This window comes from Cannabis sativa, chromosome 7 (genome assembly GCF_029168945.1).
Source record: "Cannabis sativa cultivar Pink pepper isolate KNU-18-1 chromosome 7, ASM2916894v1, whole genome shotgun sequence".
NCBI lineage: Eukaryota > Viridiplantae > Streptophyta > Magnoliopsida > Rosales > Cannabaceae > Cannabis > Cannabis sativa.
Genome location: NC_083607.1, coordinates 40128128 through 40143320, shown reverse-complemented (window position 1 = coordinate 40143320; position 15193 = coordinate 40128128). Strand labels below are relative to the sequence as shown.

The window sequence follows — 15193 nt, the reverse complement described above, 5'->3', positions numbered from 1 at the left end:
CGTCGCCTATAAAGGTCCATTACAAAATTGCATTTTATTGAAAAAACGTCGCCTATTTTATTTACTACAATTTTAAACCGTCGAGAATACTAAATTTTTTCCGACGGTTTTAAATAGTTACTTAATTTTTTTAGCGACGATCCCCGAAAAAAATCGTTTTTAGGACCGTCGCGAATTCTGATATTTGTAGTAGTGACGTGTTCTCCGATTTTAACTGTTGTGTAATTACATTGTTATCTATGTGTAATTTATAATAAATTTAATTACCCATTAATTTTTTTTCTTCTTATATATAAATAAAAGATTAGATTTTTAAAATTAAACTCAATTTTTAACAGAAAAAGTTAGAGAAAATACTCGCGAAGTGCTTAATGTCAGTTTATGACTTTTCTTAGTGAATTTTTTTATGAGATTCTAAGTTCCCTTATTATTAAGGCACACACTGAAACCTAGTGTATTTAATTCATTTCAATTTAAATTCTCAGTATATGCTTATAATTTTTGTTTCTTAAAATAGTTTATTCATCTTTAATATGACATATTTTCGATAGTTAAAAATGATTAATGCTCGGTTCTATATTTTATTTAAAATAATATTTTTTGACTTTTTGTATTTAAATTAAATTATTTCATATTTAATGTGTAGAAGTTATAATTTTAATGTGAAGGAAAAACTATTTTTTGTTAAAAAATTATTAGTTTGATTACTAACTAAATTATGAGAATCACTATAAATATAAATATTTTTATACTTAAGTGGATTCTGAAGCCTTAAAAATTCTCTAAAATATCTTTCAACGGTAAAAAAGATTTTATTTTATTTTGTTACAAAAAATCTCACCATTTTCAGAACTAGGTTAGAGTTTTAATATCTTATATTAAATAAGTATTTTTTTTCAATCTCACGCAATTTTCATGGTTCGACCTCGTTCTTCATGATGTTTACACTATAATAAAGATTCGTGCACTTACGAGTTAATTAATGCAAAACGTACCGTTTTGGTCACAACACCTTTTAAAAGAAAGATAAATTATGAAAATTAAAAAAAAAAAAACATACCCCATAAAATGAAGAGAAAGAGTTCCATGGACCTACAAAAAGGGGAAAAAAGAGTTAGTATAAAAAGAAATAATTAAACAAAGAAAAAAAAAAGGGTTTGCAAACGAAATAGAAGGAGATATGGTTGGTTAGTACTCCGTTCATAGAGAAGTAGGTAGAGAGATTAATATATGGACATAAAGAGATCAATGGATGATTAGAGAGTGAGCCCAACTCGATTTGCCAATGAGAGTTTATAGGGTTGAAACTTATTTCACAGGGTTTACAGATTTGAAACTGAATTTTACGGGTTTTGTAAAAGGGTTACTTCACTTTATGATGTTATTATATATTTTTGAGTTTAAGTTTCTTTTATTATTTTATTTTTAGGTTTAAAACTGTTTTCACACTTATATTTTATTTTTAGATTATTATTGTGTTATTTTGATTATATTTGTGGTTTTTTATATTCTTGGGTGTATGTGTTTTTTTTTTCTCCCATTTAGTTGACTGATGAAACCAATTTCAGTTATCTTTATTGTTGTTGTACGACGAAATTAGTTTTTTTGGTCTTCATGATAGTTATTGTTGTTGTATGATGAAATTGATTTCAATTTATTTTTTGTATTTTTGTTCAGATGGAATCTGATTCCTCCAGTATGAATGCATGGAAGATGTTCCTAAAATTCAAGTGCTGATTGTGAAAAAACTTCTTCCAGTTAAAGTTAAAATTCATAAGAAGGTTATTCACAAGGAAAAAAAATCTCATGCAAGTTCTAAGGATTTATCTTAGGTATGATTTTTTTTTTTTTTGTGAAGTATATTAATTTGTTTTAATTTATCTTCTTATAGTTTTATATATTTATTTGTAGTTTTTGGACCTCGTTTTTTTAAGTGTCTTATGTGTATTCAATTTCTTAGTTTGCTGTATTATATAATTAGTTTTCGTGTCTAATTATTGGTTCGTTGTTTGCGTAACTGAGGCTTAAGTTTCATTTTTATTTTGTTATTTTAAGAAACCGATTTCACTGTGTTAGATTTTTAATTAGTTGATAAATGTAATTGGTTTCTGTGAGTTAGATTCCAACGCCTAACTCTAGTGACGACTCCAATATCAAACTCCAGCAACAACGACAACTCTGACAATTTTTTCGATAATGCAATTGTCGACGATTTTTTCAGCACTGGCAACAACTCCGACAACTTTTCGGACACCAACAGTAACTCCGGTGACTTTTCACTATACCTATGTATAGTAATTTTAATTAATTATTATTTAATAATTTTTCTAGCTTGTTGTGGTTGTCTACTAACCTTGTCTCAGTTAAAAGGTAGGCACGTGGATGTTTCTGTTACTTGTCTCGTATGTAATGACAGGGCTGAATCAATTCTTCACATTTTGGTTGATTGCCAATTAACAAAGGCATGTTGGCAGAAGGTTGATGAGGCATTATGAATTTTCTCAGCATCTAATTTCTTAAGTTAGTTTCATCAAGTTTTCGGAAGTTTTTCTAAGTCGATAGTGTGTCATGTTGCCTTGATTTGTTAGTTTCTTTGGCGGGCTCATAATGGGCTAGTGGGGCATAGTAAAAGCTCTGTTGCAAATGGCGTGGTGGGTGTAACGTTGTTTTACTTTAATTAATAGAAGGATGCTCATGAACGGTCAACTAACACTTTAGCTTCTACCGCTTGTGTTAGTGTAGGGCATTGGTTGACTCCGAGTGTTGATACGATTAAAGTCAATGTACGTAGATGCCTCTGTTATTTCTGGAGTGAAATTTTTTGGGATTCGATGGCTTACTCGTGACCATCATAGTATTGTGTTATTTCTATTCTTCGAAGTAGATGCTTGGCCGAGTTCAGGTGGTTGTGGCTGAGGCAATTGGCTTGAAGGAAGCTAAGTTTGATCAAACAACAAGGATTCTCACGTGTTATGGACTATGAAAATAAGAATTATGAAAATTAATTAATCTAATATATGAAGCCAATTTTTTGTTTTTCCATTCATACTTTGCTTGGTAGTTTAATCATGTTGACAAATGAATGTCTATCCATCTAAAAAATTTGATTGGGACCAAATTGAGTGATGTTAATTTGAAGATGAGAATTAGTTGCTTTGTTGACTGTTGTTGAAAATCATACAGGTGAAAAGGAAGTGGATTTTTGTTAAGGAATTAAACAATTAATTAATGGCATTAGAAGTTCATAACATATGAAACAAACTTGACCTTTAATGAGTACTACTCATAAAGATGTGAGTTAGTAAAGTTTGTTTGTTTGTTTGTATAATCAATTTTATTCAAGATTGTATTTGTCTTTGATTTTTCCTCTCTATTAGAATCCTTTGATAATGTTTGTTGTTGAGTAGAAATGAGGGTTCAATTTAGAGTTGTAGTTTACACAATATCATACTGATTCATTCGTAGTGTTTTTTTTAGAAAGGGATTCATTCATTCAAAGTTTGTTAAATAAGATTTATAATTAAAGTGTAATTAATTATTTTTTTCTCAACAAATCCCAAAGTGATTTAAGTACGTCAGCATATGACATAATGACTCTAACCATATATAACAGAAATAAATTCCTCTTATTCTTGCAATGGATTTAGCATGGAAAACTCAGAATATTCTCAATACATTTCCAAATTAACCCGCTGATGAGTTTCAGGACAAACACTTTAAGTACAACATTCTATATCTTTTGATCATCGTTACAAGGATTACTTGGAAGATTTACAAGAGTTGATGACAATTTGGAGTTAAGAAATTAAAAAAGAGAAGAAGAAAAGGCAAAGAGAGTTTGATTGAGTGGATGCAAAGCTTGATCAATCTAAAAAAAGACTACTTTTGAGGCAATGAAGAAAGATGTGATTAATAATCTTGGCACAAAACAAACATATATATACCCAATAATAAACCCTTGAGCTTAATTGGCTTCTAACAAAATCTTCAAGGATGAGAGATTGAGGTCAAATTGCAGAATGGTGAAGACTGAAGAATAGTGAAGAAGAATCAATTTGAAAAAGATAATTAGGGTTAAAGAAAAGAATAATGTATAATTGATTTGAAAAGTTTCTGTTCAAAAAAAAAAAAATTGATTTGAAAAAGTTAGTGGAATCAGAAATTTAAAAAAGAAAAAGTATAATTGTAAAAAAGATAGTAAATATAATTATCCCAAGATATTTTTATAAAATATCTATTACGTTTGAATTTTATATTCATCGAGTTATAATTTTAAATTTTAGAATATAATTTGTGATGATATATTTTTTTCGTTATTTATTTTTCTAAGGGTTTGAATTTAAATTATAAAATATTATTTTTTATTTTAAAAAATAATCATTTGAAATTTATATATATATATATATATATATTGGTTTCAACTAAATTAAGCTAGCTACCACGTACAATGCATATTCCAAACCTAGCTAGCACCGAAGTCTTTGAGCTGATCATTGTGAACAACTAATTAACTTTCGTTAATTTGTTTCCTAATACTCAATACAGGTTTTCTTTTTTTCCTTTTTACTTTTTTTTTCTTGTAGATATATATACACATGTATATATATGTACGTATGGGTTTGCATATATATTGACATATATTATGTTTTTGTCATCAGTGTTACAGCTACTATTTCAATAAGTATGGTGTTGAATAATCTTCCACCTCGAGTTAGATTTTGCCCTAATGATGAAGAAATAGTTAGATTTTATGTATATAACAAGGGTTATTTGCGACGTAACCTCTTACCCCTAATTCTAAAATTTTTGTGGTAAAACTCCCTAAACTTGTGTTCTGTTAGCAGTTTAATATTTTTATCCATTTTTAGCTGTTAACTGCCATGGTAGAATGTCTACGTGTGCACAATGTACATGTGACACAATTTTATTGATCATTGTAATAAATATTTAAATTTATAATAAAATTAATTATTTTAAAAATAATTTTTTTTTAAAAAAAAAAACCTAAATTCCCTAATTCCCTCTTTCTCTTTCGCCCTCCTTCTTCTTCCTCTATCTTCATTTGCACCACCACCACCACCCATGGCAACTCACTACAAGCTCTACATTTTCCAGAATGAAAAAGCCTACAATCTCTGTAATTTCACTCAAACCACGCTTCTAAGCAAACCCAATGCCACTTTTCACACGGTATTTTACTCTTTCTTTCTTTCAGACAAAATAACAAACCCCTTATATGCATTATTTAACTTCTCTTAATCACTTCAATAAATGACCTCAAACTATGGATTCCCAACATGGGTTTTTCTCATAAATGCATAAATTCAAATAGCCATAATCTAATTTTCTGATTTCTAACATAAAAATTAAACTTTTATCTTGCCCTAAAAATATACAATGGTACCTATCTTGCTCCGGTTTCTTATACTTCACTTCCAACAATAGCTCTCTCAGTAGTACCTGCCAAGGCTCCAAAAAGCTCGCCGTGAAAGTGACTTCTTCACCAGAAAGAGACTGATCTAAGGAGAGGGGTGCAGAGAGACTGATTCAGGGTTTTTGGGTCTTCGTTGGTGTTCATGTGGTGGTGGTGCTGGGTTGAGATGGTGGTATTGGGTTGCGATGGTGGTGAGTTGCCATGGGTGGTGGTGGTGGTCAGGTCTACAAATGAAGATAGAGGAAGAAGAAGAAGAAGAAGGAGGGCAAAAGAGAAAGAGGGAACTAGGGAATTTAGGTTTTTTTTTTTAAATTTTATTTTTTTTTAAATTGTTTTTTTAATTTTAATTTTTTTAAAAAAAGATTTTTTTAAATATTTATTACGTGGACCAATCAAATTGTGCCACGTGTACACTGTGTACGCGTAGACATTTTACCATGGCAGTTAACAGCTAAAAATAGATGGAAATATTAAACTGCTAAACATGAGTTTAGAGGGTTTTACTACAAAAATTTTAGAATTGGGGGTTAGTTGTAAAAACCTGACCACTTAAGGAAGTTATGCCGCAAATAACCCTATATAACAAAAATTTCAACGCTAATTTGCTTCAACCCAATCACATTCCTCATGTGAATATTTGTGATTTTCATCCTTAAGAGCTCACTCGTAAGAATTCAATACAAAAATGTTTATTTTCTTTTCTTGATTAGTTTTTCTTTAATTTTATTACTCACATAATGTTTATCTTATCAATAATTTTACAGATCTATACCCGTCGATGACTGAAAATGAGTGGTATTTTTATTATAAAAAAGATTCTTTTTCCACAACGAAGAATAATAAGAGATTAAATCGAAAAATAAAAAAATGGAACTTGGCATGGTAATGCAACGAAGAAGTCAATCTTGAATCAACAAAAGATCGAGATAGGTTTTAAAAAGAATATAGATTTTATGGAGCCAGATAAAAAACTAACTCTATGGAAGATGACCGAGTATCATTTGCTTGAATCCAATGATACACAGGTACTACCAAATATTCTAATGATCATCATTAGCATTCACTTTTGATATTTAATGCATGCATATGTACGTAACAATAAAGTGTAACTTAATTTTAAGGGATAATTAGATGAGACACTATTTTTTGTAAACAAATTATATTTTTAAGTTTACTGATTTTTTTTTTTTTTACATTTTTATGGTTTTCTATACAAACAACATGAAAACAACAAGAAAACTACATAAAAGTAACATGAAAATAACATCTAAATAACATCAAAACAACAACAAAAATAACAAAAAATAACAAAAAATCAACAACAAAATAACAAGAGTACGACATAAAAAGATCGTATTTTCTATAAATAAAATCAAAAAAATCGTAAAAATATTTAAAATTCTGTGAAACTGTATTTTTATATATATATATTTTTTTTTTGTCTTTGTGTATTTATGAAATAATCCCTAATTTTAATTTATCTTTTTTGCAACAATGTAAATGGATGTTATGCAAAATTTATAAAATGAAATCAAAAGAAAAGATGACGTTTACAAATAATGAGAATAAAGAACCAAACACAAAAAGACAAAAAATAGTACACGAAAATATTACGGTAGCAGAACAAGAGCCAACTGAAGTATTTATAATTAATGAGAAGAATATCACAGTAGAGCAAGAACCAACAAATAATGCATCAACAGAATTAATGAGTAATGAGCTCAAGAGCATAACTGCCAATCTCGATAACTTGTTAGAAGATCTAAATTTACTGGCAGATTTAGATCAAATATTTCAAAATTAATAGAAGCGCTCATAAGCAGAATAACTTTCATATTGCCATTAACAACCTCACAACCTGTCATTTACCGAAAATATTAAACCAAAATCACAAACCATATATAATAGAATTAAGTGCCTTTTCTCTCTTTTTATATTTCAATCCTTAATTAAACCACCAAGAAAAGATAGTGATGCAATAAACCATGAACTAGGTATGGAGATTCGGAGAAGAAGAATTTCATTGTCATCAAACAATTCATATTGTACGTTGAATGAGATCGAGGACCATGGTGACTACCCATCGTATTAGGCCAGGCCCAATATTAATTGACCCAAACAAAGCCCAGAACAGCATAAAAGGCTGGTTAGAGGAGGGAATAACCGAAGAGGAGAACCAGCAACATAACGAACGGGTTGAAGGGAACAAAGGGAAAGAAACTGGGCAAACCAACATTGCAGAGAGAGTGGGAACGCGTGGAACTCGCAAGCGCGTGAAGCCTCGATGGATGCAAGAGTTTGTTAGAATGGAGAGGAGCTGAGGAACTCGCGGGAGCACTAGCAATCTGTTATTTTCTCTGTTTTTTATTCCTTAGTATAAATAGCAGAAGAATGAATTCCAAAAGGTTTATCCTGAATGTAAAAGCTTATTGGCTTGTGGAGTTTTGTATTGACTCGAACAATACTCATTTTATTATTGAGCTATCACTGGTGCTTTCATTGGTTCTTCACCTCCAGCATGAAGAACGAAGAGCTGGCCGCCATGATTCAGAATTTTTAGAAAAATTCAGAGGAACAATTTGCTCGGTTTTCAGCGAGATTGGAAGAGCAGGTATCTCGCCTGGATGAACGAGTGGACCAATTGCAGTCACCATTATCGAAATCGCCTGGCGGTCACGAACAAGCTAGCAGTGGAATCGGATCTCCGTCGGGGCATCAACCAACAACTACTCTTGATTCTCGAGAGGTCAACTCTCTACTGAAGGTGTTGCGTGTGAAGGTTCATCGCTTCGATGGTACAAATGTGGAAGACTGGATTTATAAAATCAACAAATTCTTCGATTTACACGGGGTCTTACCGGAAGTACGATTGGCCATGGTCGCATTTCACCTTGAGGGAGCTCCTTCGACTTGGTTTCAGTGGATGGAGAAAGGAGGAGGGTTCTCAAATTGGGAATCATTTATACGGGCACTGAGGATGCGTTTCGGAGTCTCTATTTATGATGATCCTTTAGGGAGAATTTCAAAGCTGGTCCAGACCGGGAGCGTCTCATCCTTTCAAATAGAATTTGAGTCACTGATGACTCAAATCAAAGGAGTTTCAGAACAGTATTTTCTGAATTTTTTTGTATGGGGCTTGAAGAATGAAATTCGTAGAGAATTACTATTGGCTAAACCCATTGATTTAGCCGACGCTATGGCGAAGGCACAATTGTTTGAGGATCGTAATGATGAGCTCGTGGGTCGGGTTAGAGGGGAAACCGGACGTTCGAATTGGTCACCTAAGTTTATGCATCCACCAACTCCGGTAACTCAGAAGGGAATAGGTGTGGGTTCCAGCGGCTCCAACACAAGTACACCGACAACTACGAAGTTTTCAATGCCGAGCGCCCCTTCCTTGCCAGTTAAAAGGTTATCACCAGCTGAGATTAAAGAGAAAAGGGAGAAGGGCTTATGCTTTACTTGCGACGAGAAATACAGCTTCGGTCATAAGTGTAAAAACCGAGTGCTAATTCTCTGCACACAGGGAGACGAAGAGGAGGACGAGGATGACGAGACGGGGAAAGTTTTAATGGACAGTGATGATTCTCAAACTGAAGAAGTTAGCCTGAACTCTCTCGCTAACTCAACGGATCCCAAGATATTTCGGATTCAAGCCTTTCATGGCAAGGAGCAGTTGGAGGTATTAATCGATACAGGGAGTAATAATAATTTCATCCAAGAAGCTTTGGCAGCCAGGTTGGGTTTGACTTGTGTGGAAACGAAGAGGTTCAAAGTATATATGGGCAATGGCAATTCCTTATGGTGTTCACAGTTATGCCGAGGGGTTGAGCTACTCTTACAGGGCCATCAGTTCACGGTGGATTTATATATTCTGCCTATTTGGGGAATTGATGTAGTTTTGGGGATGCAATGGCTACAGACACTTGGCCCATGCATTCATGATCACAAGGAGCTTACAATGGAATTTCAATGGCAGGGGTCTAACATAAAACTCGCTGGAACGTCGAAGTCCGATGCTCCTCAATTATCTATTACTCAGCTACGTTCTATGGTACGGGAAGGAGACGTGACTGAAATGTTTATGTTGGCAGCAGGCCGTGACAACCATCAGCAAGCAGTTGGGGAGATACAGGAGATCGAGGCCACCTTACCCGAGTTAGCCAAGGGTATTCTCACAGAATTTACTGATGTTTTTGCAGAGCCCACTCAACTACCACCATATAGGGGTACAGACCACCGCATCTGCTTACAACCAGGTACTCAGCCTGTCAAAGTTAGACCCTATCGTTACCCATATTTTCAGAAGGATGTGATTGAGAAGTTAGTAGGCGAAATGACGAGCTATGGGTTTGTTCGGACAAGTAACAGCCCATATTCTTCACCTGTGTTGTTAGTAAAGAAAAAGGACGGGTCATGGCGTTTTTGTGTGGATTATCGAGCGCTAAATAATATAACCATTAAGGATCGATTTCCTATACCCACTATTGACGAATTGTTGGATGAGTTGGGGGGTGCACAGGTATTTTCCAAATTGGACTTGAGAGCGGGTTATCACCAAATTCGTATGGCTCCGCAAGATATCCATAAAACAGCGTTTCGCACGCATGAAGGTCACTACGAATTCACCGTCATGCCATTTGGACTTACAAATGCGCCATCCACCTTCCAAGCAACCATGAATCGGGTGTTCAAGCCTCTTTTGCGCCGTTGTGTGATAGTTTTCTTCGATGACATTCTGGTCTACAGCCGCACATGGGAGGACCACTGCCAACATTTGAGAATGGTATTACAAATACTGCGTGATCATTGTTTGTTTGCTAAAGCTAACAAATGTAAATTTTTTCAGCCAACCATTGATTATTTGGGCCATTTAGTGTCGGCTAAAGGGGTGCAGGCAGATCCTTCCAAAATTTCAGCCATGTTGGAATGGCCACAACCACGTAACATCAAACAATTGAGGGGATTTCTGGGGCTTACCGGTTATTACCGCAGATTTGTTGCACATTATGCCTCTATTGCAGCTCCTTTAACGGAATTATTGAAGAAGGATAGTTTTCATTGGACCATTCAAGCAAACACTGCTTTTCATCATCTCAAGCAAACAATGACGGAGACTCCCGTTCTCTCGCTGCCCGATTTTTCCAAAGAGTTCATTATAGAGGCTGATGCCTCAAGTGTGGGAAAAGGGGCTGTACTCATGCAACAAGGTCATCCCATCGCCTTTTTCAGTAGGAAATTGGGACCCAAGTTCGCTGGTACTTCAGCGTATTTTAGGGAACTACGGGCAATTGTAGAAGCTGTTACAAAGTGGAGACAATATTTGTTGGGTAGACATTTCACCATTCGCACGGATCATAAGAGTCTTAAAGAGCTCCTTACACAGGTCATTCAAACACCCGAGCAGCAACAAGTCCTTCGGAAACTCATCGGATTTCACTTTTCAATTGAATATAAGGCGGGCAAAGAAAACTCAGTAGCTGATGCTCTTTCTCGGCAACATGAAGGTTCTTTTTCTCTGTTGGCAGCAGCTGTGTCATCAGCTTGTTTCGAATTTTAAGAAGAATTAAAGAGAGAAAACATCACTTGCCCTGACATGCGGGACTTACACAACCAGCTTCTAGTGGAACCTAATGGAGTTACTGAATTTTCAGCACGTGATGGCCTATTATACTTTAAACAGAAGCTTTATATCAGCCCTCACTCTAATCTGAAACAACAAATTATGCAGGAATTTCATTCATCACCAGTTGCTGGACATGCAGGAGTTGACAGGACTTTGTTGCGCTTAAGTGCAAATTTTCACTGGCCCAATATGAAGGCAGAGGTGCGGAAATTTGTCCAATCTTGTATTGTTTGTCAAACAGTGAAATACTCGCCAACGCCCCCTCTTGGATTGCTGCAGCCTTTGGAAATACCAGAAAGAGTTTGGGAAGATCTCGCTATGGATTTTATTGCTGGGATGCCAAACTCAGGTGGTGTTACTAATATTCTAGTTGTGGTCGATAGATTTACGAAATATGCTCATTTTGGAGCATTGGCGAATCACTATACAGCCACCAAAGTAGCAGAATTATTTGCTAACATGGTCATACGCCTACATGGTCTACCTAGATCGATTGTATCCGACCGCGACCCAATTTTCACCAGCATGTTTTGGAAGAAATTATTTGAGCTGATGGGCACTACCCTGAAGATGAGTTCGGCATATCACCCACAAATAGATGGTCAAACAGAGGTCACTAATAGATATTTGGAGCAGTATTTGCGGGCTTTTAGAACAGATAATCCTCGCCAGTGGAGTAAGTTCCTTGCTTGGGCCGAATACCATTATAACACAAGTCACCATTCAGCAATCGGTATGACTCCGTTCAGAGCAGTTTATGGCCAAGATCCTCCTTCAATTCCAGCATATACAAGAGGCTCCACCAGTATCCAAGCAGTAGAGGAAGATTTACTTGCTAGAGATCGCATTTTACAGCAACTAAAACAGAATCTTCTACAAGCACAGCACCGAATGAGGCAACATGCGAATAAAAAAAGGCAAGATTGGGAATTTAATCTTGGCGAGTTGGTTTTGGTTAAACTACAACCTTACCGCCAGTCCACAGTGGCAAAACGTCTCAACTCCAAACTCTGCAGAAGGTATTTTGGCCCATTCAAAGTGAAGGCGCGAGCGGGTCCAGTGGCTACCATGTATACTCTGACTGTTAATATATATATTTTTTATAATGGCTTTACATATATAACCTGTTACGATGCGTTTCTTGCGGTTGACTGCAAGGTTCGTATATATGCATTTATAAAATTGTATTATATGCTCTACTAATTAATACATGTATACATATATTTTTTTATTGGTGTTTTTTTTGTTTTTTGAAATTTTGGAAACAATAAAATTTAAAATTTGGTGTTGGTTTATGATTAATATTTTGAGTAAATTAATTGAAACAATATGCCACCAAAGTGACCTCTTTTGTGTAGATTAATTTATTTAAATATTACGATGGTTGTGTGTTTGTAATTGATGCTTATATTGACTAGCTCAAAGGTAAGTGAATATTTTGCTAGATTTCAAACATACCTGTGGCGATAAATGTGTGACAATTATAAGGTATTTTGTGTGAGCAATACATTAGTCCAAAGATTGACCTATTGTTTTGGCACAGTTTTATTGTCAATATTTGATTGCTACACCAAGAGTACCGCTTACAGTTAATATTACTGTCCAAAGACTTGATATTAATGTGCGTTTGGTATCTTAAGATGGGATTAACCAATTTTTGAATGTATTGTTTAATTATGCATATTAATGTGAGCTTGTTTTCTTTGTTCTATATTCATCTAGTTCATCTTCTGCTGCCTCAATATCTGCTAACATTAATTCTACTCCTATGCTTAATGGGACCAATTTCAAGGATTGGAAAAGGAACGTACTTATAGTTCTGGGATGTATGGATTTAGATCATGCACTAAGGAATGAACAACTTGCACCTCTCACAAAGGAAAGTTCCCATGATGATAAAATAGAATTTGAGAGGTGGGATCGTTCAAATCGCACGAGTCTAATGATTATGAAACACAGCATTCCAGAAACCTTTTGGAGCACAGAATCCGAAGGGGTTACTATGGCCAAGAATTTCCTTGAACAAATTGAGGAACGTTTTGCTAAAAACAATAAGGTTGAAATGACAACACTTCTTGGTTCTTTAATGAACATGAAGTATAAGGGTCAAGGAAATGTAAGGGAGTACATTATGGAAATGCATCATATTGTCTCAAGATTAAGGACACTTAAGATTGAGCTTTCGGATGATGTACTTGTACTCATGGTTCTGTTAACGCTTCCTCCATAGTTTAACAAATTTAAAATTAGTGTTACAACTGTCAAAAGGAGAAATGGACTCTCAACGAGCTCATTTCCCATTGTGTGCAAGAGGAAGAAAGGTTGGAAAAGGACAAAACTGAAAGTACTCACTTGGCCACTACCCCTAAGGATAAGGGCAAGAAAAGAAAATTTGAGAATGAAGCTGCTAAGGGTCCAGTTCAAAAGAAACAACAACAGGATTCTAAGGGTTGTTTCTTTTGTAACCAACCTGGACATGTGAAGAAAGATTGTGCCAAATATCACGCATGGCATGTAATGAAAGGTATTAATCTTTCTTTGGTCTATTGTGAGGTTAATTTAGTTTCAGTACTTGGAAACACTTGGTGGATAGATTCTGGTGCTACTACTCACATAAGTGTTTCTATGCAGGGTTGCCTGAGCTACCGAAAGCCAAGTGATGGTGAAAGATACATCTTTGTGGGGGATGGACAATCGGTGGAAGTGAAAGCAATTAGGCATTTCAGATTGTTATTAGGAACTCATTTTTATTTGGATTTGAAAGACACTTTTGTTGTGCCGTCTTTTAGACGGAATTTAGTTCCTGTTTCTTTGTTGGACAAATTTGGATATTGTTGTTCATTTGGAAACAATCAGTTCACTTTGTCTTTAAATTCAAATATTATTGAAACTGGTTATTTGAATACTTATGACAATCTTTATTTGCTAGAAATAATTGTACCCTATAATGAAACCTTGCATGTGCAATCACAAGGTCCTAAACGCAAATTAAATAAAGAAAATTCAGTGTCATTATGGCATAAACGCTTAGGTCATATCTCAATAGGTAGAATTAAGCGTCTTGTGGCTGATGACATTTTAGAGTCTCTTGACTTCACAGATAGGTGCCAATAGAGCTTCAGAAGTGTTAGAATTGATTCACATAGATATTTGTGGGCCATTCCCTACGGCATCTTGGAATGGTCAACAATATTTTATATCATTCATAGACGATTACTCACGTTATGGGTACCTAAATCTCATTCATGAAAAATCTCAGTCTGTGGACGTGTTCAAAGCTTACAAAGCTGAAGTTGAGAATCAACTCAACAAAAGGATTTAGAATCTCAAATTTGATCGTGGTGGTGAGTACTACGGTAGATATGATGGCTCAAGTGAACAACGTCCATGACCATTTGCTAAATTCCTAAAGGAATGTGGTATTGTCTCACATTACACCATGTGAGGATCACCTAGCATGAATGGTGTTGCTGAGAGACGAAATAGGACTCTTAAGGATATGGTAAGGAGCATGATCACTCATTCTACCTTACCTGAGTCCCTCTGGGGAGAAGCATTAAAGACAGCAGCTTACATTCTGAATAGAGTACCAACTAAAGAAGTTGCAAAAACACCTTATGAATTTTGGACAGGTCGAAAGCCTAGTCTAAAGCATTTCCACATTTGGAGATGTCCAGCTGAGGCAAGGCCTTACAGGCCACATGAAAATTAATTGGACTCAAAAACAGTTAGCAGTTTATTGGTTATTCTGAGCGATCTATGGGCTATAAGTTTTATGATTCCACTGTGAGAAATATTTTTGAGACGTGAACTGCAATATTTTTTGAGGATGTTGAATTTGGGGGGGGAGAAATAAGGTTAGAGACATTGCTTTTGAGGAGGAATTGAGTTCAAACTCAATTCCTACTATCATTTTAGACAATATTCTGGCTTCCACACCTTTCATTGATCGAGAAATGAATTTGGAACCTCAACAAGACAATGTTGAACAACTCCCAAATCAAGATGAGACTATTCTGCCAGAAAAACAAATTCAAAACCCTCAAGAACAAGAGCCATTAAGGAGGTCCACAAGAGAGAGAAGAAATGCTATTTCAGATGACTATTTTGTATTTCTTCAAGAACATGAGGAT

The 15193-nt window shown here is 34.9% G+C and overlaps 1 protein-coding gene and 1 long non-coding RNA gene across 2 annotated transcripts in view; one reads left to right on the top strand and one right to left on the bottom strand.

Moving 5' to 3' along the window:
- LOC115697153 (uncharacterized) overlaps positions 1 to 5726 on the bottom strand; it is a 28169-nt gene extending 22443 nt beyond the window's left edge. The window contains exons 1-2 of the long non-coding RNA XR_009688774.1: positions 5405 to 5726; positions 1061 to 1092 (exon numbers count right to left, since the gene is read on the bottom strand). This is a non-coding gene — a long non-coding RNA (uncharacterized LOC115697153). The remainder of the gene's footprint in view (positions 1 to 1060; positions 1093 to 5404) is intronic.
- A 1777-nt stretch (positions 5727 to 7503) lies between these two features.
- On the top strand, positions 7504 to 10994 carry LOC115696659 (uncharacterized). Its single transcript, XM_030623549.2, has 3 exons — positions 7504 to 7730; positions 7810 to 7936; positions 8046 to 10994. The coding sequence occupies exons 1-3, from the start codon at positions 7504 to 7506 to the stop codon at positions 10992 to 10994; spliced, it is 3303 nt and encodes a 1100-aa protein (XP_030479409.2).
- The last annotated feature ends 4199 nt before the right edge of the window (positions 10995 to 15193 follow it).